The sequence below is a fragment of the Terrapene carolina genome, unplaced genomic scaffold (assembly GCF_002925995.2).
Source record: "Terrapene carolina triunguis isolate 2854851 unplaced genomic scaffold, T_m_triunguis-2.0 Scaffold238, whole genome shotgun sequence".
Lineage (NCBI taxonomy): Eukaryota > Metazoa > Chordata > Testudines > Emydidae > Terrapene > Terrapene triunguis.
Window position 1 is genome coordinate 9,507,276 of NW_020664589.1, and position 27,005 is coordinate 9,534,280.

The 27,005-nt window shown below is 43.1% G+C and overlaps 1 protein-coding gene across 1 annotated transcript in view; it reads left to right on the forward strand.

The window, feature by feature from the left end:
• The window catches only part of CFAP77 (cilia and flagella associated protein 77), a 91,929-nt gene extending 66,530 nt beyond the window's left edge, over positions 1–25,399 (forward strand). Inside the window, exons 5-7 of the mRNA XM_026657238.1 lie at positions 9,449–9,551; positions 11,911–12,012; positions 25,277–25,399. Of these exons, the coding sequence (XP_026513023.1) occupies positions 9,449–9,551; positions 11,911–12,012; positions 25,277–25,399 (328 nt within the window). The remainder of the gene's footprint in view (positions 1–9,448; positions 9,552–11,910; positions 12,013–25,276) is intronic.
• The last annotated feature ends 1,606 nt before the right edge of the window (positions 25,400–27,005 follow it).

The window sequence follows — 27,005 nt, forward strand, 5'->3', positions numbered from 1 at the left end:
TTTGCTGCCGTCTATGGCCTTGCTAAGGAAACTTTTGCTGCCGTCTATGGCCTTGCTAAGGAAACTTTTGCTTTGGAGAGTTCCAGGTAATGATGGATTTCCCAATGAGAAATCCATCGTAGCACCAGTTCCCCAGTTAACATTCTGAAGCCAGCTACAGATCACAAGTTCTTGGTCAGTTAATGGGACACACAGACGAGTTCAGTAGGGAGAAAGTTGTTCAGTGGGTATCCAGATGGATAATAATAATACGAGGATAAAGAAGTAAATCCAGGCATCTTGCTAAGAGGTCATTCTATAAATGTGTTACTTTCTCTCCCACTGGGAGGAACAGCTACTTCTCTGCAGTGTGACGATTCCAGCAATTAGCCCCCTGAGAGTCATACTACAGGAATGGAGGTTGATATTTAAGCCAATCCGATCATACCATGGGCCTGCAGTATTGGTTGCACTGTTGTGACCAGGACATTTTCCTGGCTGATGTGATGCAGCAAATTTTTAACATGTCATGTCCCACCATGTAACCAGAAATGACTGTTTCCCAAAAACCAATTGCCACCAGATATTTACACTGCATCAACATGGAAGGTAACTCATCTCACCATAATGCAAACAAACTCTCCCCACAACAAGGAGAATAGTCACAGAAGAGATACAATAAAAGGCCTATATGGTGCTATCCACACATACTGTCTCACAGCACTTTACGACAAAAACAACAAAGCCGGAAGCTAAACAAACAGTAACCCAAAGCCTGTCCAATAAAAATAAGACCTCAGTCTTCTTAAACTTCGTCTACAAAGGCAGTGAGAAATTCTGAGTTCCTGATATCAACAGGAAACAAATTCTACAAAATGGGGGCAACATCAAGAAAATGGCTCCATCAGACTCCTACATATAGGATTAACGGCAGCCTCAGGTCAGAGAATCGCAAAAAGTGGGGTTAAGAATAAACTGATCTAGTGCATCTTGGATGTACAAGGGGCCTACGCCATGCCAAATTTTAACAGTAAAAAGCAAGATCTTAATGTAAACATTGATTGCTCCCAGAAACCAGCGTATACTCTAGGGCAGGAGTTATATATTGTCCTTCAGAAGCTGTAGTATAGCACATATGGTACAGCAAATGAAATCACCCACTGTTTGGAGACATGAGCTTATGGATAAAGTTTCAACCCTAACTCTTATCTTGGGCTTTGGTTTTATCAAGCCAGTCCCCTTAGGACTGAATTTTCAGAAAATCTGCAAATCGGTGAGCGCACCCTCCATTGCAAGACATTTGGCACATCATAGGCATAAAAAAAAAAGCCTGAGTTTGTACTTGCCAAGTTTGCATTTGTAGCAATGTTTGGAAATTTGGCCTTTACTGTGATCGTTGCCAATTGGACTGTGAGTGAGGAGATGCAATGCTCAGTTCTAAAGGAAGAGGAACTGGTTTGAAAGATTTTTCCAATGAGTGTCAAGCTGAAAAAGTCATCTACTCATGCACTAATCTACTGCAGCAAACCAGCAGCTAGGGTCTGACAGACCAACACAAACCAAAAATAATAGGACTGGGCCTGCATTTTTTGCCTGCCCCCTGTTGCATCTAAACAGGATGTGGTTTTATGTAGCTCTTGTGCTGCAACAGTCATCCCTAAATCTAAGTTTTCCTGGCTTTTGGTGCATTTAACTCCTTGACATCCTAAGTCAGTTGTACTGATGGGCAGTCTATGAATAACAGCAGCAACCCAGTCCCCAAAAGAACTCAGCTAAACTCAGCGTTAATCTTATAGAATCTGTTCTGTAGACATTTCCATTTTTAAAAAATTAATTGATTAAGCCATCAGGAAGGTGGGTGACACCATAACTCTCATCTACTTGTTTGGCACTATTATGATCTATAGCATAAATTCCATGTAGGGCTAGTTCCTGCTCCTATTAAAGCCCCATTTGTCATGTGCAGTTTTTGCAATAGGCCCTATCAGCTGCACCCTAAATATGGGTGAATCCAGTGGCAAATTCTGTCATTCTGCTCTGCCTGCCAATTTATCTGATTGATTATCAGTGGGTGACCTGTAATGTAGGAGAAGCAGTATGTTGGAGCTCAGGTAGACCAGGACAATTTAAGAGCTCAATTTTGCCCTAAATGTTTATATCTGATCTGTTTTTGACTTACACTAAGCACAGAAAAGCATCTACAAGTATAGCTTTTCCCCTTTTACAGCAGTGATCAAACCACTTGGGCCTTAAAAAATTCCTCCTGAGCAGAGTCCTTTATACCAACTTTTTGCCAAATGTGAATTTTTTTTTTATGGACAATGTTTAAATCTTTGAAAATAAGTTTGAGGGGAAACTGACACAACCTTGACTACAGTGGTGCCACTCTCAGAGTCGAGTATTGTGGATAGATTTAAATTTCATCGTAACCAAATCGCTGTCTCCACTGGAAGGAGCATCAAGAGCTAAATGAGGGCCCGTCTTGAGCTGAATCACGTTGCACAGACCTCTGCGCTGTCATTGATTTTCTGGGAAGAAAAAAAATGCCTCTGGCTACTAAACCAAATTAGTAGTCACTGATGACCAATTATTTTGCCCCACTGTGAACGGAGAGGCGTACTAAAATTCCAGTTTGTCAGACCCAAGGCTCCCTTCTCAAACACCTTTCAACAAGCGTGTACCAAAAGTCCCTCAGAAGGTTCTGACGGCTCCCTATTTTCTGCAACTTCTCGTTCTCCACAAAGTTTTAATGAGCTGCAGATATGACGATGGCCTGCCGTAAAAGGATCCCGTCTAATCTCGGTAGAGCACTATTGGGCAGAACGCACGAATCAGAGCTGTCAGGATTTATACACACATACACAAAGAAAGTGTCAGACTAATATTTGCAAATTATAATTACCATTTCTCTCGCATGTCCCCTGTGCCTTCATTTTAGATAAATCCCAGCTCCGTGGTATCAGTTGCAAAGCACTGAAGGATCGCATTGAGTGGAATAGATTTAACTAGTTTGTAGCTCATTTAAGGTCTACACCATTTTATTTTAATGTGTGTTAATACTTTATTATACTTAGCATTATTTGTACAGTAAAAAGAACCCATTAAAAGGCTGAAAGTTTCTTTTCCAAGAGATTTCTGGCAGGAGAGTCTACCACATCATATAACCAAGTTAGCAGGAGCCTGTCATTTCTATTGAATGTAGTTCTAAATCCTGTCTCTTGAAAATAATTTAGCAGAAGAGTCTATTAAAGACACAGAAAATGTTCCAAGGGTAATAGTTTTGAAAATGTGCATAAATAAATTTTAAACTCTGTAGGAAATGTCAACATTGGAAATGGCTCGAACAAGGTGACTAGAAACGGAAGAGGCTGGGTTTTTTCCACAGGTATAAATAATTTGTTACATCATATCAAAACTTTTCTTTCCTCTCCTTCCCATGGCAGGGCCCTTGTGCCAAAACAAAGAAGATCTCGCTTGTTGTGAAGGAGCTTTGTTTTAATCCATAATAAATGTTTTAACTGGCTGCTCCCCCACCCCGCACAAGCATCTGCAAAACAACAACAAAAAAGTCTGCCTGATTTAGAACGATAGCATCTGTTTCCAGACATTTAGGCAGGGCTATAGGAAGAGAGACTCCTCTTCTTCAGTAACACTAATGTGAGAGTGAATTGCCCCTTAGGTCTGCTGCAGATGAGAGTTACTGCATTAGTGCCAATCTTGGGCCCATTGAAATCAATGGCAAAACTCCTATCAATTTTGGTGGGACCAGGATTTGACCCACAAAGAGTGGGTTTCCCTCTAAAGTGTCTCTGATTAAAGTTATTGTTGCAGAACTGTTCTCCCCCCCCCCCCCCTCCCTTTTCCACATTTAGCTCATAGAGGATCTTGGAGAAACAAGGTAGAGCATCCACAATGAAAAGATATCATAAAGCCCCTGCTCCAGCCCAGCACTTGAGCATGGGTGTAACTTTGAACCCGGGAGTCATCCCATTGAAGATTTAAAGTTACACATGTGCTTAAGAGCCTTGCAGGATCAGGACCCCAGTGTAATTAATCACAAGAGGGAAGGATCTCTGAAGAAGAGGATCAAACCCAAATTCATCTTTCAACCACTCCGTTCAACACAGTTAAATAGCCACTTCCATGGAGCTATGAGACATGCTTCTGTTGCAAAACGAATAACCACCCTCTGTATTAGTTGAATACCTACCACACTTACACCTTTACCCCCTATGTACCATGTGGAAGTGAAATTAGTGCTGGTAGAAGGTGAAGTCTTGACAGCCTTGGAGACTAAATCCCTCTGTTTCTTAACACGTAGAGCAGTGGCACTGGCAGCACAAGCTTCTTCCCACCCTCACTCTTGTGCTTTGACCCTTTCCTGGATTTCATATCCAGGCTGAGAGGAGCTGAATATACAGTGGGGCAGCACCCTCTGTCCGTTGGGGAGCAGGGGCAGGGTGGGTAGGGACATCACACAGCAGCAACCCTTCTGAACAATGAATGTGGGGAAGGAATCCCAGTCAACCAGGAAGATGGTGGCCATGAAGTGACACACCCGTGGGAGTGGATTAGATGGGTCATTGCTCTGTCCCCAGTTTGATCATTTCTATGTTCCAAATGTATCTTTCTGCACACTCCAAGCCAATGTGATCAGTGATGCTTTCTGTTCCTTTTGTCATACTGGAGGGCACTGTATTAGCCGCTTTCTGATGACACAATATGCAAGCACCGCACCAGTGGGACAGTGGCTTGCACTATACCATCCAAACAGTAAATAAAGGGTGATCAGCCAAGCAGCGAACAAGTTAATGTGTGTGACTTTGTATTGTGTTTTTGCCAAGACTAAACAAATGTACCCAGATAGACTGAGTTACTAAACCAGTCTGTCTAATTGAAGTTACCTGCTTAAGAGTTGCCAGTTTTCCCCTGGGGGCCCTCTCTGTGGATAAAGGGTGCCCAGCACTTCACACAATGAGACCTCAGTTTTGCATTTTCTTTTAGTAAATTATTTTATCGCTTCTCAGCTCTATGAGCTAAGATGTGAAAAAATTATCTAATTTGCCCTGTTCCCTGATCAGAATGTAGATTCAAATCAGAGGGAGAAAAGGAAACCAAGGGACAAGTCAGTGTAATCTTTTGTGTCATGGTGTCCCCTTGCTAGCCAGCTGGTGAATGGTTAGAGTCAGCAGCTGGTTTGTAAGCAAACGCTTGAAAAGACCGACCCCGGCAGCATGTGATCTATGAAATGGTAGATTTGTAGAAAGATGTCTCTTCTCATACAAATGGCCTCTGGGGGTGTATATTGCTAGATTGGGCATCCAGCATCATTAGAAAACACGACCATAGATTAGGCTGTTCTGAACCATGTGGCGTGCAATAATTAAGTAATAAAAGTCACCGCAGGGGTGAAGGAAACCGAAACAGAAGAGTTACTATTTGCATATGCACTGCTGGCATCCTTCTGCACTATTAAAAGATTCTCCAAGCACGAGTGGCATTTAAGAGCTGGTTGCTACTGATTTCAGACCGAGTCCTGCTGGACTCTTAGAAGCACAAGAAGGGCGTGGTTTTATGGACCAGAGGACATGCTCTCTCCACAGAAGACAATCTCCTGGTGCAGGAGAAGGCAGTAGTAGCCCTGATTGCTAGCCAGTGGTGGTAGTTTCTTGCTGTTAATGCCACCTAGCAGTTGGCCTGGACAGGCAGGGAAGAGAGAGCATTCCTGTTGTAGTAGTGGCAACTAAGGCTATGCTAGAGGTGTAGGCAGAGCAGGGTGTCTGGTAGCTACATATTGTAATAGGCTACTACTGCTGCAATGGAAGAATTCCTCATCGGAAGGGTGTGTGGGGAGGAGAATTTATACAAATATTTAGATCAAGATCCCTTCACTTACTCATCATTTAGGGTTTTTATAGTTTAACATTTGCGGCTGGAAAAACCATCATGGAATCATAGAACTGGAAGGGACCTCAAGAGGGCATTTAGGCCAGTTCCCTGCACTCAAGGCAGGACTAAGATTATCTAGACCGTCCCTGACAGGTGTTTATCTAACCTGCTCTTAAAAAAAAAAATTAAAAAAAAAACAAAAAAACCCTCCAATCATGGAGATTCCACAACCTCCCTGGGCAATTTATTCCAGTGCTTAACCACCCTGACAGTTTGGAAGTTTTTCCAAATGTCCAAACTAATCCGTCCTTACTGCAATTTAAGCCCATTGCTTCTTGTCCTATACTCGGAGGTTAAAGAAAAATTTTCTCCCTCCTCCTTGTAACCACCTTGTAAACTGTTATGTCCCCTCTCAGTCTTCTCTTCTCCAGACTAAACAAACCCAATTTTTTCAATCTTCCCTCATACATCAAGTTTTCTAGACCTTTAATCATTTTTGATGCTCTTCTCTGGACTCTCTCCAATCAGTCCACATCTTTCCTGAAATATGGCGCCCAGAACTGGACACAATACTCCAGCTGAGGCCTAATCAGCACAGAGTAGAGCGGAAGAATTACTTCTCACGTCTTGCTCACAACACTCCTGCTAATACATCCCAGAATGATGTTTGCTTTTTTTGCAACAGTGTTCCACTGTTGACTCATATTTAACTTGTGATCCACTATGACCCCCAGATCCCTTTCTGCAGTACTCCTTTCTAGGCAGCCATTTCCCATTTTGTATTTGTGCAACTGATTGTTCCTTGTTAAGCGAAGTACTTTGCATTTGTCCTTATTGAATTTCATCCTGTTTACTTCTGACCATTTCTCCATCATGAAACTCACCCTGAGGAAACGAGCTGTATTCACAGTAAGGATGTTTTCTGCTTTATTGCTATTGCTCTGGCTGTCCCCATCTTTCATATTGGCTGGTGAAATTAAACCTGCCCTGCCACCTCGGACCAAAGGCACAAAGAAGGAAGGACGCACACACAGTTCTGATTCTATCAGCTCAATTTGGTTAGCCAGGAGACTAGCTGAGAAGCAGATGCCTTTTTACTCTCTTTATTCTTCTGTTCCTCGAGGCTTAGCTGAGCATGTTACCTCTGGCCTCATACAGGCAGTGTACATGTCTCCTGGCTGGAGCATTTCACCATTGTATCCAGTCACACACAGCTAGTGTATTGGAGCCCGTTGGGAAGCCACATCAAAAGCAGTGTATTTAGTGTGATATTAAAGTCAGACTTTTACTAGTAAGACTCCATCCCTCCCTCCCTTCCTCCTCCCCCCCCAAAAAAAGGTTCTCCAATTTATTTGCCAACTTTAAAAAATTTATTTTAAGAGGCAGGATGTATTTGATGCACTTGGAAAGGGCATTGGACTGGGACCCAGGAGATCTGGGCTCAGTTGCCAGCTCTGCTACAGACTCCCTACATGACCTTGAACAAGTTCATTTAATCTCTGTGCCTCAGTTCCTCCTTTGTTAAATGGGGATAATAATCCTTCCCTGCTCCGACATTTTGTCTTATCTATTAAGCGCTTTTATTTATGTCTGTACAGGGCCTAGCACAATGGGGCCCTGATTTCAGTTAGGGCCTATCGTCAGTAGTTATACAAATTAAAATCCTGTATGAGCTTCAGAGCAGAGCCCTGCAACCCAACCCAAACCCAACAGGATCCAACTACAAGTGTTGGGTTTGGGTCAGCTCTTCTCCTCCTGCCCATGGGGTTGGTGCCGGGGCGGCTTCATACCTTGTTCCTGCCAGCCAGCACCAACTTGCTGTTTGCACTGCAGAGTGTGCACGCCAAGGAGTCACAGCGCCTCTCACTGCACAACACACACAGCCCAGGCGGGGGCAGCGGCTGGCAGGAGCAGAGCATGGAGCCACCGCTGGGCCAACCCCATAGGCCAGAGGTGGCAGCTGCACTGACTTAAGTTTAGGGGGAAAAGTCGGAGTCAGGTCAGAAAACAACTTGACTCTTTTGGGCTTGGCTCGTGGGCTTGGATCCAGTTTAGGTCTGGGTCGGGCTTAAAACTTAGGCCTGAGTACACCACCATTTCAGCCATCATCACTTGCAATGATCACTAAACCGCAGTGTCAGGGATACCGGGATCTCTCTCTCTTTTGTTTTAATTGTATTTCCTTCCCTGATATAGTTGTCGTCGTTTTGTATGAAGTGGGGGGAGGAGGTAAAAAACAAGAGAGAGAACAACAACAACAACAAAACAAAACAAAACAAAACAAAGAAAAACAAAAAACTAAAAGATCACCTACCATGCTAGGAATCAGGGTGTGAAACTCTATGCAAGGCCTGTGATTGGATTCATGGGGTGGGGGTGGGGGTGGGGTCGCTTTGCCATCGTTAGAAATTTTAAAATCAAGATTGGAAGTTTTTCTAAAAGATCTGAGCTAGTTCAAAGAGGAATTAAACGCGGGAAGCCCCATGGCCTCTGTTATACAGCAGGTCAGGCCAGATGACCACAGTGGTTCCTTCTGGCCTTGGAATCTGTGAATCTTTGTGCAGCTTGTGTGATGAGTTCTGGCTCCTCTGTATACTGATTGCAGGGATCGAGGTCAGTGAACGATGAGATTGGGGGACCTTGGCCTGAATGTCTATTTTCTTCATCAGTGAGGAGGAGTCTGTTGGTTTTGCTTTTCGAGACCTTCCTCTCTGAGCACAAATGGGTCATTTTTCTGATGGAAAATTTCAACTCTCGTTTAAGTTGCTTAATGGGCAAGGTGTTTATCAGCATCTTCCCTTTGTCCCGCTACAGCTGGAAGCCCCTCCCAGGCCCAGTCTGCTGGCCCTGCTGTTGCCTGGTTAAGCCTCTTTGGCACATGGGAGCTCTGATGGACTTCAGATCCTCTCGTCACACCACCTCACTCTTTGTGCCCCCTTGTTAATTCAGAGGCAACTACCACTCAGTTGGATGGGGAACATACTGACAAAGGGAGGACTTCTGGAGGCTTGTCAGGGCCACAATCACAGTTCAGAGCTCTCAGATATTGATGTGAAGGCTCAGCACAGCCTTTGATCATTTTCCCCTGAGCTACTTGGTTTCCAAAATGGATGCCCCAAGTCCAGAAGGCTAGAATGTGTTGTCTCTAAGTCTTAGCTGGGTCCCAGACTAAGTTGTCATGCAAGGTGCTGCTGCGATCCTTCCACCATACTAGAGACCTTTACTGCTGGAGATCAAGCTGGCCCAATATTGTGAAGAAAGGCATATTTGGTGTTCGGAGTGTAGTGAATGCACTAGGGAAGCTTACACTATATATTGCGTGGTTATCTTGAGCAAATACTATACTTGGGGCACTTAGTGCTGTGTGAGTGGACATGATACTGTTTCTTTCTGCAGCAGAGCCCGCTCATCAAAACAGATTTTTGTGTTTCCAACAGAGATGATATAGCCATAGCATTCTCACCAGTCGCATTTTCCATCCTCTGCAGACAAAGTTTTTATTAGAGGGATGGAATGGGTGTACCGGGGCGGGGGGGTGTGCTTTGGCCCATTGTGACGTTATCTTCTGAATGTTTTGTAGGCCTTCCACTCCCTTCTTCGACCTTCTCCAGCACAGGTACAAGGAGGTGTGGATGGAGCAACAGAGGGCAGTAGGCATGGCCCAGCAAGTGGAAAAAAAAAAGGTAACAGCCCTTTGGACGTAGTGTCCCTCACTTGCTGTCATAAACTTGTGTAGCTTTGCTGACCGCTGTTAAGCCACTGCTTTGTTCCTCCCCAGAGTTGGAAACATTTCAGTAATGGGTGAGAGGGCGCAGGGCTTTTATACGCTCACTCCCTAAGAATGTAGGGCTTGAGGGATATGCCTCAGCCCCTAGCGGCTCAAAACGATTCCATGGTTGGGCCTGGAATCTTGCTACAGAGCGACTTCATGTAGGCAATGCATTGGGAGAACAAGAGCCCCTACAGCCCCTTTTTATTTTTATAAATACCTGCGGAATTTTTCAGGGCAAAAGGCAATGCCCTAAATGTCAGTTGCTATACAATCAATGATAAGTTTAAAGAGGAAGCTTTGGTTCCCTGGCTGCTAATAGCGCCATCAAAACAAAGCAAAAAGATCTCAAAGAACTGCGTTTTCTGCGGCAAAGCGTTTTCCCTCTGCAGAACTCTCTGTATTTCTCTTTTTTCCTTTCCATTAAAGTCAGCTTGGCTTCAGCTAGCAGATATCTAGAGCATTGTTCTATGTCAGCTTACACCACCATGGCTATAGAGTGCAAATCTCAAGATCTGTACAACTGAGTATATATTTTAGGGATGAGGGGGGCCAGATTTTTAGAGGTATTTAGGCACCAAAAGAAGCAGATAGATGCTTAATGGGATTTTCAAAAGCCCCTTGGCACCTAACTCCCAATGACTCAATAGGAATTAGGAATCTAACCTACCTAGGCAGTTTTGAAAAGCCTACTATGCACCAATCTGCATCTTTCGTTGCCTAAATACCATTTAAAATCAAGCCCAAGGTTCCCACTTTGAATTAAAACCCTTATATCAATTAAGGTGAATGGGCTTGATTGTCCTTAACAGTAAGGCCTCTTTTTTGCCGCTGCTGTGTGAAGCGGCCTTTTTGTAAATGACAATTGGGCCCAAAGTCTTCTGAGGTTCAAGAGTCCTCCAAGGAATTTTATCTTCACCCCGGGAGTCCCAGTGAAAGATCTCAGAACAATGTCACCCCCAGAGATGGACTCTCTGCAAGTTACTTGGGACCAGTGACCATCCTAACATACATTCCAACATGCATTAAAATGAGTAAAGGCACCAGCCCTGATCTAGGCATTGCTTGTCTGTCTCCAGCAGTCAGAGTGGTAGTGTGAGTGTGAAACACAGCACCATTATATGCAGCAATATTGTAATAACATTTAAAAGCAGCCAATGACTGGTTTATTAGTTAATGGCTCAAAGAAGAGTTGAGTTAATATGGTAATGACCAATTTCAGTGGTATTATTACCATTACAAAGCATGTTTTATAGTTGAAGTGCAAGAATACAGTGTTTTTAATTAGCAGCTATTTTATGGCTGCACTGTCTGGAATGTTGGAAAATACATTGCTACCTGATCTATTAATGACTGATATTTTTTTTAATCAGAGAGAGACTATTGTGTTTCCCTCCATTTTATCAAGAGTTCCTGAAATCTGTAGGCATCTCCTATTGTATTAAGGAATGCAAACCTAAATACTAGACTGCACTTAGGTGATACAGAATCCCGAGTTTCACCATAGAGCCAAAAATGTTCACAAAACCTGTAGCACTTTGTGAGATGAGTCTATCAGGTGCTACAAGCTAAGCATGGTTATGCTAGCATAGTACTTGAATGGGCAAGAGTCAAGAAATCCCCACCCTGCAGAGTGGACTCTTCTCCTGGGTCAGTATTGAACCATTGCTCTAGCATGGAGAATCGGGCTCTGTGCTGGTCCCTTTGGGACGGAGTATCAAATAGAGATTTTGGTCACTAAGAATCCCATAACCGGTTTTGCAAGAGTAGGCCCATTAACCTTTTTGCCCTGCTCAGATCAGAACTACATCATCTGTTTATCTAAAATCCCTCTGCAATTCAGTTAAATATGGATAATTTTCTCCTTCCTCTTTGGAACAGCTGCCCTGTTTCACTTCAGAGGTGACTGCATCATAGTGAGAAGGGAAATGATGCTTCTGCATAGTTTTATCAGCTTATTACATTTGTGGAACATTGATGTTTTCCTGAGCAAAATGTTCTCTGCATAAATGCCAGCTAGAGTTAAAAGTTAATATGAGAGGAAGACCCAGATCAATTAAATATGAGTATCCCCTTTACCCAAAGGCTGCCTCATCTACCATCGATCCAAAAATGATTTAGCAAGAAATGTCTAATTCACACAATTATAATTCTGTCGGGATGAGGTCTAAATTGCCATTTCACATTGGAGATCACCTTATCCATGAAGGCATCTATTCACTGGAGTAAGCTTGTTCCTAGGTGGTTATTTCCCACATCTTATTTGCCTTTAGTTGCAGAAAAGGAAAGTCTATGAAACTCGGACCACGCTTCTCAGAAAACAACAACCGCCTGTGAAATTGGATTCCCTTTGGCACATGCCCCACTTTCAGAAGGTATGATTGGGCACCTGCACATGTGTACCCCATTTAACACTATACAACAGGTGTGCTTGGTATTATTGTACAAAGCAAGCAATGAAGACAGCCCTTGCCCTGACGAGCTTGCAATCTAAAGCCCCAGTTTTGCAAACACTGCCACATATTTCATTTTAAGCTAAGCATGTGAATTGCCCCATTGGCTTCAGTTGTACCACTCCCATGGGTAAAGTTAAGAATGTGCATGTTTGCAGCATAGGGGCCTAGAAGACAGATACAGAGGAGACAGCCGGAAGGAAGGAGTGACCTGGAGGTTCCTATTTGTTTGCCAAATTCTTGTGAACGCTTTCAACAGCTTCGCCAGATTAGAAACACATCTTTTTATGCCTCACTCTTAATACGAGCCTGATCTTTTATTCTTCATTAATATCTGAACTTCAAACGTACCCCTGAAAGGAGCATGCAATACTGTACAGAAAACAGGCATTTACAAAGCGCGCCATTTTGTTGCTTTACTCTATAAATAATTCATATCACACCGGGTTAATTTGGTTCAAGAAGTATTGTTACCCTGAGAATCACAGGTTTCCAGAAAGTCTGCACTCTTGGTATTTCTCTAAACTGTCTGATTGACAATAGTCTCCTTGAGATTGAATGAAGGGTCTGCTGAGGTTTATAGAACCACATGACACTTACCTAATTTGATCCAGGTAAGAGACAAGGTTAAGATTTCATGTCCTAGCATGGGATCTAAACACCTCGCTGTATTAATCTATGCACCCTGTTGCACTCTTGGGTGCTTTTTTGAATTCTGGGATCTTTGTTTGTGGTGTAAATTACAGAGAAACTGCAAGTACAGAGCCAGGGGGCATTTTACAAAGAAAGGGAAGAAGGGAGCTAGGCTGAAGGGGGAAAACAACTGAAAGACGGAACATCCAAAACCTGTGGGGAGTTTACATGGCCCAAATCACATCTGGCATTGATAGATACTATTATAAAGAACCCCTCAGCATGGGCCAACATTTTTTGGGGAGGAGGGGTAGTTTTTGCCTCTATGTTGATTTAAACTGCAGGTTAAACAACGAAGAGGATTCGTGGCTTCCTGAAGCTGATCTACTTGAACAAGTTGCAGAGTTTCGACCAGGAAATATGTTTTGCACCACCTTGATGTATGCCTCTTACGTCCTGCCTAAGTCTGTCCTATTAGCATATGTCAGTAATCATTTATCCCAGCTGCCTGTCAGCACAGAGCTGCTGCTGCAGCTAATGTCAGGGAAAGAACATGACCGATCGCTGTTAAACAGATTGTGTAAGTCACACGAGATACTGGGGCAAGCCTTTGCTTTATAGCTCCTCTCACCCTGGACCTTTCCATCACTATTCATTTTTCAGTCTCTCTCTGTTTTTCTTTTTCACTCGCTTCCTTTTGTTTGGGCTGTGAGAGTAGTTGGGTTTTTATATATTGCCCACACAGGCAGTCTCATGCATTCTGTTTTCCCAGCTCTTCTCTATCCGCTCTTCTCTTGGTCCGCTATGACTGTTTCATCTGTGGGATCCAGGCCTTAGCCAGTTTTCTACAGAGGCCCATTGATTCCATCATCCTTCTATTCCTTACTACATTCATCTGGAAAGTGTTGCTTCTCCCCAGCTGCAGATATGATTTGCTATCAGTCCATATGAAAACTTAGATTGGGAAAGGCAATGCTCAACAGGGCTTCAGAGCATGGTTCCCATAAAGGGAAATTAAATATTTCCATTGTGCGGCCATGAAACTATTTACCTAGTTAATACAGCAATAATAATAAAACAAAGGAGATGCATGGTCCTACGGCTGACAGTTCCATGGCCATGTACCTCTACTCAATGGTTTCCAATCCCTGGCCTTCATACATATCTCCCTTAGTTATAACTTCAGATAAGCGGTCGTGAAACAGTTCCATTAAAATACGAACTGGTCCAACAGTTGAACCACACTGAACCTAAGCGTTTGTTGGGCATGGTGCAAGAGATCTTTTTACTCAAGCACTTTCTTGGTTGTGGTTAACTGGCTCCGATCTTAGTGAAAACTGAATATGATGGCACAGGGAGGGGAGCGGATAGTGCTGTCCACTGTAGGCAGTTTAACATGACGCTACCTTTAATCTATACAATATGTCCCGATGCTTCGGTGATGGGGTTAAAAAAAAATCAGTTAATAAACAATGTAAATCTCAAGAGTCTCTTCTCATTAGATTTCCAACCCATAAGAGGTTAGGAGAATCTTCTCATAAGGCTTAAGCGGCATCTAGACTGGATCCTATCAGTTAGTGCAAGAAACTCGATGCACTCAGAACTGTTTGTAGACCCGTTTAAACTCTAATGGCTCCCCTGGACCAACCCCCTTCTCCCAGGCTTCCTACTTCTCTCAAGAAACCCTCTCCCAAGCACCACTTCCTGCAATCTTCGTTACTGCTCCTTAGCCAGCCCACCCTGGTCTCGCCATGCCCCACTCCCGCACACCTTCAGAATTCTGCCTCTGGAGCAGAAGCCAGCCCTGCATGGTTCCTGAGGTCCAGCTGAGCAGGGAGGTGCTCCAGCAGAGATAAGGAGTTCCACGAATCAGACAGCCCACAGCTGGATTTTAACTATAATGGCTCTCCAGCTCCACCCTCTGTTCTTGGGGGCTTCTGCATTACCCAGGGGAAACTCAAAAGAACCCCCTACACCTCCTGGCCACTGCTACATTTCCCCCAAGGAAGGAGGAGCATTTAAAGCCAGTTTATGGCAGCTGTCTAGAGCGTACGGGTAAGGCGTATTCTTCTCAGCCACACTAGCCCAGGGAATGGCAAGGAGAGAGGGTGATGGCAGTGCAGCAAATGGTTCTCAGCCTTGGAGCATAATGTTTTGGTCTAATGTGCCCCATAACACACAGGGCACTTAATATACTGTCTTGTGTTATTTAACTGTGAATGGTCATTTGGGATTCAGGAGAAGGGTTGCTATGATACAAGACTGGAAGGCAGGAGATCCTGGTTCCACTCCAGGTCTGCCACAGCCTTGCCGAGACATGTGGGCAAATTCTATGCTTCAGTTTCCCCATCTGTAAAATGGGGACAATAATGCTTTCTCATCTCAGTGAGGGGAGGAAGGAGGGTGGAAGGGTTGTAAGGTTCAACTGATGTTTGTAAAATGTTTTGAGACCCTCCTCTGGAAGGCACCCTGAGTGGACACCAATATTGTATTAATACTTAGCTCTCACATAGAGTTTGACAAGCATTAATCAGGCCTCAGCACTGCTAGGTGGAGGATATTATTCCTGCGGCAAAGCTGGGCCAGAGAAGAGAAGGATATTCGACAGCGGCAATGGGAGAGCAAGTGGTGTGAAGCTTCCTCTCTCTTAATGATCAGACTTTGTCATTGCACGTCATCTTCCAGGTGCTTTACAAACATCGGGCCTGATGTCTCATTGATTTCCATGGGAAATGAGAGGGCTGAGCGCCCTGTAGCACCACATCCTTGTAATGGAAGAATAAACCCTATGGTAATGACATTCTTCTTTTAAGCCTTTGAAAACGAGAGGAAAATTTCTTATACGTTTTGCCCTGGTCACATGCAGAGAGCTGCAGAAATTGGGCACACAGATCTTCAGCAGCCCTGAGACTGGAGTCAACACTTGAATCCACCTAGGACTTTCACCTGACCTCAAACTAGTGCCTGGTGAGAGGGAGGGAGGAGGAGAAAATGAAGGAGCTTTGCTCTTTTCCACTAATTGCCTCTGTCCATTCTCCACAGCTCCACGGTTCCGTGACATTACATAGTCATTCAGTCACTAAAGTATAGACAAATTGACTATATTTTCATTTGGATTTAGGTTTCAGCCCCACTGCTTTAGAATAATGGCACATGCTATTAAGCTAACCATTTGATTTACAAGCTTTCATGCACTGTACAGTTTGTTCTTACTTAACAGCTCTTTGTGGAAGACTAACCCTGATTCCTGTCTCCTGGGCCCCCCAGCTCGGCAGTCGCTGCCCAGCTCGCTGATATAACAGGGTAGTGGGGAGCCAGTGACACACCAAGGTGCAGTTCATTAGTGAAAGTTGCTGATTTGTGGTATTTTTACAAGACACAACAGGCAGTTGCTCTAGGCTTAACCCCTTGTTTATCCCAACAGGAAGCCTCTACCCACCCACCCAAAGAAGGGAAAGGACACTTTTCAGTTGATTTGTCTTAGTTTCGGTTCGGTTCCTGGGTTCCGGTTTTGCTAATGTAGCTCTCGTGTGTCCAAGAATTTCTCTGTGACCCATTTTATTTCTCCTTGCTAAAACTTAGCCTTGAGGGACCACATTCTAGGGAGTGCAGGGAGAAACAAACCTGTGTGTGATTAGTAGATATAGCTACATACATATGCTGCAGAACGCAGGGGAATTCCAGCTATGTACAGCCCAGAGAAATGCACCTTGCCCCCTTTAGACAATCTGTCCCTTCTAGACATGGGACTAAATACACAGGGGATTGTAAACAGTGGCCAGCCACTCAGAAGGGACACGTGCATAAATACGCAGACCACCTCCCTTACTCATTGGTAGCATCCGTTATGCTCCGCTGCAATGCTGATCGTACAAGATGTGCAGAATGAGTTCTTCTGTAACTTATCAGAGGAGCCGGGACTGGGGGTGATGTGAGCTGTTTCACTGGCTAGCACATCTATGCCCATGACCACCCAGAATTTGGCCATAGATTTGTTTTGCTTTTAAATCAACCAAATTCAGATTATTTTATAAGGGATGTTTTTCCTTGTGGGCCTGAAGGTCAAGATTCCAGCAATGCCCTTTTTGCAAACACGCCGTGCAGCAGCCAGATAATTAAATGTATAAGGAGGAAATTTGGGGCCCAAACCAAAATCCCAGATCCAAACATTCCCAAGCTTTAAAGAAGTTCGGCACCAGTGCACCCTTTGCAGTGCTAACAAACTGCAAGTCAAAGCAAACAGAACCACACAGTTCTTGTGCGTCCCCCATATACAAACGAACCTTGTGCTCCCACGTTAGGAGCACACAAGGACATCTCTGTATTTATGCTGTAGGGGCTGCTCACAAAGCCTTTTTTATTGTTTTAATACCTTGCTGCTATATGGAATAGTTTGAAAAGGAAGAGGGCATGAAAATCTTGAGCTTCAGAAGAAGAAAAGAGGTTAAGGTAATTTTGGAGACCTAAATAAATTGGACTCACCTCCTTGAATATTACCATGTGAGTTGATTAATCATGCTGGCATAATCTGACAGTGGTTGCCTAAAACATCACCTTGTTAACAGGCGAGGATCCTGCTGGAAAGAATTGTGTTTTCCTGATATGCACTGGATATAAGGAAGGAGGAAGTGGCTTTCTAGAAAGAAGACCCAGGATGCAGGCTGAGCAGTCCTGGGGGAGGAACCCTGGAGCAGCCAGAACCAGGGAGAAGGATTTGGCTTTGATTTTTGTGTTCATTTTGAGTTTCTTTTGCAACTAAAACCAAACCCTATGAAAGGGGTAAATTTTCACCCACAGCAATCTAGTCAGTGACAACTCCAAAGATGACTAGCTCTCTACAATGCACTGGGCCAGCTTGGCTTCTGACCTCATATCTCAATCACGGATGTATCTGACCCTTTATCTGTTTAAGGGTCACAATTTGCCTTTTTTTAGTTTAACCAGAATTTAGTCCTAGGTGTCAATTCTGATTCTGGCAGGAAGCTGCTGTTGAAATGTAGCATTTGTACAGCACCAAACACAGTGAGCGCCAGTCCTGATTGGGGCCTTTTGGCTCTACTCAAACATAAATGTTTAATAATAATAATAATAATAAGCTAGCATGTCAGTAAGCCAAAATTGGACAGTCTGGACTAGCTTCTAGTCTCAGTTGTACTGGTATAAATCCAGAATGGCTGTCAACTTGAGTGGAGTTACTCCAGATTGCACTGATATAAAAGAGAAGAATTGGTCCCTGTCAGAATAAATATACCTACACACTGTCATTGACACGCATTAGTGTCTCTTTACTCATTAGAAGTTTAAACTCGCATAGGAATGCAGGCTCGCTTTCCAGGGAAAATATTCTTGTTTACTTGGGCACAAAAGAAAAAGAAAAAAGAGAAATCCCACAACAACTTTGGACAAAACATTTGTCAACATACACTGCTTTCCCAAACAGAGGAAATAAGCTGCACTCAATACGCTATATGAATAAGCGATAAGCAATTGACAAGCAAGTGTTAGGATACCTTGGCAAAAGACTTAATTTGCAACCTAGCACAAAATCAAAGACACTGTCAACGGATGAGCAGCTCTCCTTGAATATGCCTTGCATTACCTGAGAAAGCACTGTCAGGTAAATTTCCAGTGAAAGTAATTAAGGAATCCCCACTGTATAAATTTTGCAGCAAAATTCTGGGCTCCAGAATTTGATTCTCACCAGGGATCTGATATCTGCTCACAGCCTGATCCTTCGCAAAAATTAACAGTTGAGGTTTAATAAAAAAAAAAAAGAGTAAAGTTTGTTTTTTTATGCTGCACCTCTATTTCTGTCTAAGGAACTGAGCTGACAAGCACAGCTCATGTAATCCTGCAATTGTTGTCTTGTCAGAAAAGCTTTAGCCTGAGCTTAAATAACCGGTGTTGGATCCATGTAGTACACACTGGGCTAGCTGTTTAGATATGGCATTTATCTTCAGAAGTTTGAGGAGGACAGCAAAGAACTTCACACATTCAGGGTGTTATAAAACTCATCTCCTGGAGATCTAGATCATGCTTAGAGAAGAGAGTAATGGCCAAGAGAGTTTTCCATGCTAAATTGCCAGTTGAAATCTAGCTCAGGTCAGAATATTGACTGACCAAGAGTCAATATCATCTGAGGGTTGTTCTGCGGCCTATGTGAAATGAATTGGTGGGTCTCAGTCCAGTTCCTAGTGGACAGAGCAATTGGCACCTTGTAGGCAATTTAGATGCCACAGTAATAGATGCTATATAAAAACCTAAGGCAGAGAATCTCAGCAGAGGCACCAAAGATTGAATGGGCTATGGAAAATGGAACTACCATTTTACCCTTAGAGGTGATCCTTCCAGATCTGGGTTGGGGCAACATGAGGGAATCTTACTACTGCCTGCGCAATCCTTGTTTTATGGCTAAATTGAGGACTTCAGTCTCCAGTGTTGGCACCAGCACTAAAATCACTTTGGTTTCCGCTAACACTTTTGCAGAATGGTGGCCGATACCTCGCTCAGCATGGCAGCTCTGATCACAGCCTCTGGTACTCCCCTTCCCATATATTTAATAACCTCAGTAATCCTATTTTCACCAGTATCCCTTTCCACGTCTACAGTGTAATTAGTAACTTCTCCCCTTGCGTCTCTAAGCCCTCTTCAGCAATCCTCAGTTTACCCTTCCTTCCCAGTGAACTGATGGCCCTCGGTGCTTTTCCCTCTGAGCTTCTCCACTACTCTTCCAACTCCTTCCACTTCTCCTGATTGACACTGATGTAAGGGAAAGCCGGATCGGGTCCTGAAGTTCTCTGTTAAAAGGGGTTACCTTCTGATCAGAGATAGGCCCAATCCAAAACCTAAACCCAAATACCTCAGAACCATTTGGAAGTTGATTTGCAACTGGTCCACTTCCACTGTACGTTCAATGAACCAAGCCAAAATCTGAGATCCGACATACACACTGAACTTTGCAGCTCAGACCAGCTCTTGTTTTTGATGGGGGGAAAAAAAATCTATGTTTTAAATTGCTTTTCCTCCACCTTTTGTTAAAAATAAATTGAGTGATTTTAGTGCTGGTGGAAGATCCCAGATTGACAGCCCTGGAGACTGAAGGCCTCAAAGTGTTCATAGGATGAGCTAGAGCACAGGCAGTGTGTAATCTTCCCCATACTAACACCTCCAGGGCTGAGAGAGTAAACTCAGTGTCCATGTTCATTCCAATTCTTGTCCCCCTCATTGGCTACCAACAAGGGTTGGCAGCTGGTGCCTGTCCTGCTGGTGTTTCCCGTGCTGGGGACACTTATCCATGAGCAAATGGACTCAGACCAGTTTGCTTTCAACATCTTTTTGCAAATGTAATACAAATCGTGTCCTCAGCATGCACTGCAGGGTACCTCCACCACGACTTTCACTATGAACTAAGCACATGCAAATGCTTTTTAAAAATCACCTGACATTTCATACCATGGGTCCCTTTCTACCTTCAACACAGGACACATTTACCAACAGGTTTGTTGGTCTAGAGAATAGGCTCCCAGTTAAGCCCAGGACCTCACGCGTGCTAACTCCCCAGTATGCTCTGACAGCCAACGTAAAAGTTATATGAATCCAGTGGGATCATTTGTCAAGGTGAGCTGGATGAAGGTCCAAATGGGTGAATTCCTCTAGACCAGTGGTTTTCGATCTTTGGTCCACAGACCTTTGGGGTCTGCAGACTGTGTGTAAGATATCCAAAGGGGTCCACACCTCCATTTGAATATGTTTAGGGGTCCATAAATGAAAAAACGTTGAAAACCACTGCCCTATACCCTCCCAAGGCCAAGTGACTTTTGGTGCTCAACTTAAGACATCTTAAAGGGCCCTAATTTTCAGAAAGTGCTGAGCACCTGCATTCGGCCAATCAGCCCCTTTTAAAGTGTCTCAAGACAAAAACAAAAAAATCACTAGGCACTTTTGAATATCTTCATGTTTTTGAAGCAAAATAAGAATTATTCCCCCCCCCCCCACATACACACACCATTTTAATCTCTTTATTTTCCTTTTAATTAGAAAAGAAAATGTGGAGTGTGAGGAGGGAAATAACCCTCCATTTATTTAACTTGCTAACCACTCTACCTACAGTAATAGCCACAGTATTTATAACCCTAATAATCCAGATGCAAAACCCTCTGAGTTTGGTTCAGCTGTGGACAGAATAACATCTGCTTTAAAAATATCTCCTGCTCTGTAACATGTCATGGCATTTGTTGACAACCCTATTGAAAGCAGCTCTCAATGTGACTGTGAAGGATCTTTCAGTACCTCTCTCTCTTTCCCAGACAGTTTTTGAAAGGGAGGTGGGGGGGGGAACCATCAATACAGGGGGAAAAAGGCATCAGCAACCAGCATCGGCTGATGAGGCGCCTCACCTGGGCCCCCAGCGCACCGCCTCCAATTAAATCAAAATGGTTTGTTTTTAATGGTCTTTTACACTGACAAGTGGGCTATCATTCCAGGCCCAGATAGCTGTCAGGGAGCTGAGGCAAATCCTCCGTTGATAATGCCCAATGCTTCCAATTAGGAACCGAGGCCGCTCCTGGCGTGCTAACGATTCCCCAGCCTCCCCCTAGGCCCCTTCGGCGCTGGCTGTTTCGTCTTCACTCCTCCTCCGCCGCAAATTACTGACACAAAACGGAGGCGCCCCGGCGTCTCCTCACCACGCCAGGCCCGGGCCCTGTTGGGTTTAATGAGGCGATGGAAGTTTTTGCGGCTCTTTCGCTAAATTCTTTTCTTGTTTGACAGCTGCTCGAGTGTTGACCTTATAAAAGATTTAGTGTTTCTCATTATTTTCTGTCAAGCTTCACAAGTGATGGCTTCACGGAAATCATTTGCATCCATATATGTGTGTGTGTGTGTGTGTGTGTGTGTTTGTCTGCATGGGGATATTGTATATATAGGTGAGAGTGCATGTGTGTACTTGTCTCCCATATTGTGTGTTATTCTCCACTGGAAAGAAATCTATAAATATGACAGTGTTATCTTGTGTAGTTTTTTTTTATATTTTTTTTTAAGAAAACTTAAAAGGGCCTGCCTTTGTTAGGATCCTGTAAATGAGCGATGCTTTGGAAAGGGAGTAAAGATTGTTTTCCTGTGATGGAAGCTTAAAAAAGGGTTTTGTCACCTGCTAAAGGGATTAAATCAAGTGGGTGATGGGGAAACGAGGGGGAGTCTGGGGGCATCCCTGTTGTTAAAATGAAGAGTCATACAAGGAATGGATGCTACTTCCCCATACGTGTGCAGTTTGGGCTAGAGCTTACAAAAGGAACAGGTAAAACTACATTTCTTTGCAACTGGATGCAGGTCCTTTCACTGAGGCAAGAAAAGCCATGACCCCATTCATTCCCCACCTAGCATCCCTTGACAGGTTCATTCTCAAAAGCAAATCATATCAAATAATGTAATCCAGTTATGTCAATCAAATATTCTGCCAGTCTCCCATGCAGCCCTGTTCATTAATAAATACTACTAATCACTTTATACATGCAAAGGGCTAAAGTGGTAATATAAATGTAGATTTCTAGTAAACAAACAAATTTAGTTCCTATATACTTGGAGCAAAATAAAAGTCTCGGGGCAGATCCTCAGTGTCACTCCATTGACACCAGTGGAGCTCTGCCAATTTTCACCAGCTGAGGATCAGGCCCTCACTCAGTATTTATTGCCTTTTTCTGTCTTTCGTACTATTTATCCACCCTCCATTAAAAAGATAGATCGGCCTTTACTTGCAATGACTTTTGCACAACAAAGCTAATGCTCGGTAGGTGATTCTTTATATTTTTCTCCTTTCTCAACTAAAAGGACTTTGTGTAATTGAGAAATGTATGTGGAAGTAACCCACACATATGCATCTCTGATTTTTCATAACAAGGGTTTTCCCCTGTAATTCTTGGATGTGAGGTCAGATGTTAAATACAATCCAGCTACAAAAGACTTGTATGGATTCTTGGTGTGATCTGACATTAAAATATGGTTTCAGTTAAAAGTTGCTTTTAATGAGCTGAGTTGAAAGTAATTACAACTATAAAACCCTACAACATATGACATTTAAAAAAGCACTTTGTACATTAGCACCCGCTCACATGACTTGCTTCAATTTGTGTATCAGATGTGAGACTTCGGTATTACAGTTCAAACACCATCAGAATATTGGTTTAGATTATCAGAGTTCTCTAGAGAAAATGTTATTTGGTCCATCGTTTAAAATGAGAATTAGAAGTGGAACAGCCAGAGATTAGGATTCACCAGTTTAGCATTGACTTCTTGTTCCAACCTCTGTCATATTATGACCTCTGACATAAAGCCATCCCAGTCTTGACTATAATTACTGTCCTGGGACTAATCCATACTTCTCAAATGACCCTTGTTATCAGAGGACTTCTCATTTTTTAGGGGCAAATTTTGCTTTAACTTACACCTGGTACTTCTCTACTTATTCATGCCGAGGTCAGACGCCTTAGGCTGTTCATAAGTTTGTGGAGGGCTCTAACTGTTCTTATTGCCCATTGTTCCTACATTTGGGTGGTGTTAGGGTGCAATCTCAGTGCAAAGTTCCCAGGTGTGCTAGTGAATGAGCAGCCCGCCTCTCTCATTAGAGCCTCAAACGCAACCAGGAGTTGATGTGTTACAGGTCAGGAGGGCTAGTTCCAGGTCCACCTAACTGCAACATGTTCTGATGCTCTGGAAGCTGCTAAGCTTGAACTATTACCCCTGTGAAAAGTAGCCCTCCAAGTTTAGGGTGTCAGCCTGTGCCAGGAAGCTAATGTAGGAATTTTGACTCTAGGACTAGTCGCATTCAACCATAATCAGCATTTACCCTGGGTAACGCTAATAGAATGCATCCACTTTTATTGTAGTTTATACACCGGACACCAGAGTACTGCGGTTCACTTGTAGGAGATCCTTACAAACCTAGGAACAAATCTGCTTAAATAACACTTTATTTCTCTTCTGTCATCTTTATATATGAACAAAGGACCCTGCATGAAAAGAGGGATTTTTCCCCCCCTTATGCATTCCCCTGCTTCTGTGTTCAGCTAGTGGTAGCCATTCTCACAGCATGCAATGCCAACGTCACAAATTATAGCATGACTTCAGCTGGGGAATAAAGAGCTGGAGTGGAGGAAGTCAAGTCAGGCGTCTGAGCTTCTGGACTTGAAGTGAGGTGGTAGAGAAATACAACAAGTATTTATATATAAACTAGAATTGTTGCAAAATGTAGCACTTCCGTCCAGTTTCACACAGTCCAATGGAAAATTAATACCATTGTATGTGAAATAACAAGTACACTAAAGCGATGTCATTGTCCCTAAAGTATCTGAGTGGAATTTTCAAAAAGCACACAGCCCTGGTTCAGTTCTACTTCAGTTCAAGTCGAGGGTAAAACTCTCGTGGTTTTCCAAAGGAGCAGAGTTAGCCCAACAATAAACACGTTCGAGAATCCCAAGCTCTGACTCTTGAAAGAAACTGAAAAAATGATCAAATATTTTAAGAGAAAACACATTAGCTTCTTGGATATCTCTCTCAGACACATTTTCTTCTCATAGAGAGATTTATTGTGTTACAACTGTGATGCTGAGACACTTAGTATAGCCAAATTTTTCAAATTTGAGTGTCTACACTTAGGCACTTAAATCCATACGAAAGCACTTAAATGCCATATTTTCAGAGCTGCTGATAATCTAAACCCACCCTTTGTCTGCCTTAGTCTCTGCCCGGAAGGATTTACAATCTAAATAGGCAATCTCATACACACACATACATGCATAGATATTGTATATATTTGCTGTGTATGTATATGTACACACACCACCACCACTCTCAAAAAAGTCATGGGAACTAATATGTCATCTGCCAACTATCACCCTGATCACTCTTCTTATCTGTTCCATCCCTTTCCCCCACTCTGTCTTCTTGCCTATTTAGGCTGTAACCTCTTCATGGCAACAGCTGTCTCTTAAGTATGTTTGTACAGCACCTAGCACAAGGAGGCGCTGATCCTGACTGGATCTTCTAGGTGCTACCATAACAACAACAGTATTTCCTCTTGTCTTCAGTGTGAGGAGTGGAATGCATGCCACACCTCTGACCATGAGCCCACTTATGTAGGTGCCAACCTTTAAGCCAGGGACATTTGAAAATGTCAGCTTAAATGAGTGATTTGTTGTAATGAGGTTATAGGACTTGTTTCTGGAATGTTAACAAGATTATCTCCATGATTAAATACTCATCAGCCAACCAGAGAGTTAGTCTTAATTTTAAAATTGTTAACTGACTTTCTTTAGAGTAAAAAGAATGAGGAGTCCGGTGGCACCTTTTAAAGACTAACAGATTTATTTGGGCATAAGCTTTCGTGGGTAAAAAACCCACTTCTTCAGATGCAACTTTCTTTAGAGTGCGGAATAATGTTCTGAAAAAGACTGAAGCCGATGAGCTAAACTGTAATCTGTTTTCAATTTATATTACAAGTTTCTTCTCTTTGAATTTCTGCTCGCTGTAACCAATCATATATCTGCTTCTTTCATTGTAGGTTGGGCCTCATCTCAGTACCTTTCCAGACCGTGACGCTCATAAAAAGGCATTCAGTGTCTACCACTCAGAAATACCTGTGAGATGTGGTCCCCTTGCCCAGGGCATATATACAGCCGCCTGAAAGCTCCACAGAAGTCAATTACTGAACAATGTAACATGTTAGAATATTATGTTAGAAATATAAGATAGATTTTTATTCTAGTGTACAATTATTTTTTCAAGTTTAGAAAGGCTACATTCATGTTGATGTAACTGAATAAATCAGAACATTTACCAGTTTCTGGCTTCCATATACATTTCGTCACTAGGAGCATATGCAAGCATTTTAACCAATCTTATCATATCAAATAAGAACATAAGAACGGCCATACTGGGTCAGATCAAAGGTCCATCTAGCCCAGTAGCCTGTCTTCCGACAGAGGCCAATGCCAGGTGCCCCAGAGGGAATGAACAGAACAGGTAATCATCAAGTGATCCATCCCCTGTCGCCCATTCCCAGCTTTTGGCAAACAGGAAAAAAATCCATTACTGTGGTCAGGTTAATAATGCTACAGTGCATTTCTCCCTTGGATTCAAAATGGTAGCACAAAGCCACCCTTACCAGCTTGATTATATAGCATGACTACACTGAAGATAGCTCTTCTTTCCTTCATAGTACATTAGACAGGAGTAACAGTCCCGGGTTCCCTGATTTATATCTTATCATTTATATAATATTTTCCAATATGTTCCAATTGATAAATAAGTCCTCTGGTAGGCCCAACCTCAGAAAAGCACTTAATGGTGTATTTAACTTCAATGGGACTTGAGTACGTGCTTAAATACTTTGCTGAATTGGGGCCTCAGTGCAAAGTAACTCTTTACTTGAAGCCAGACAATGATGACATTTGTACATGATTAACTCTTGGCTCTTTGTAGCAATCAGGCCTGTCCGTTTTCCACAGGCCTGCCAAATGAATTTACAAGCTCACCCAACCTCAGTACGAGTAATGACTATTATTATTATTTCCTATACACATTACAGTAACGCACTTAGATGTCCCATCGTGCTAGACACTGTGCAAACACATATGAAGACCCAGACCTGCCCCTAAAGAGCAGCATTTACACTGGCAAGTTAAAAAAAAGCCACTCCCAGTGGGATGTATCACCTTAAGAAAGTGCCTTTGAATAATGGGTCTGATCACTTTAATTGCTCTTCTGAAAAACTGTTCCCTGAATAATGAATTACTCCTGTGTTTTCTGCTTCTCAGCTCTATTAACATGTCTCATGTTGTACCAGATATATTTAAATACAATCTTTTAAACATCTGTTTGCATCATTCTTTTCTCACTGAGTGGCCCTATCAAACTAGGTCCTATCATTGTAGTTCCTTAGCATCTCACAATCATTCAAGTGTTTTATCCTCACAGCACTGAGCCCCGTGTACAATTCTAATAGAGAGCTGGGTCGGCGTGAAGCCAGCCAAGAGATCAAATGGATGGTTCCAGAACTGGTGCCCAGCACAGGACTTCCACCTAAGAATATCAGGCTTTCCAGCCTGACCTCTTGAACCTATGCGTAATGGGACAGAGTCCTGCATGAATAGTGAGCATTTTTGATCTGGACACTGGGATAAACAAGCACTTTTCTTACCTTGGAGGGATGAGTCCATTACGCTGGCAGCTCCCTGGGGCGAGCTAGGCCTGGTGTGTTGTGTCTGAGATTTCTAAGTGGTCCTGCCCCT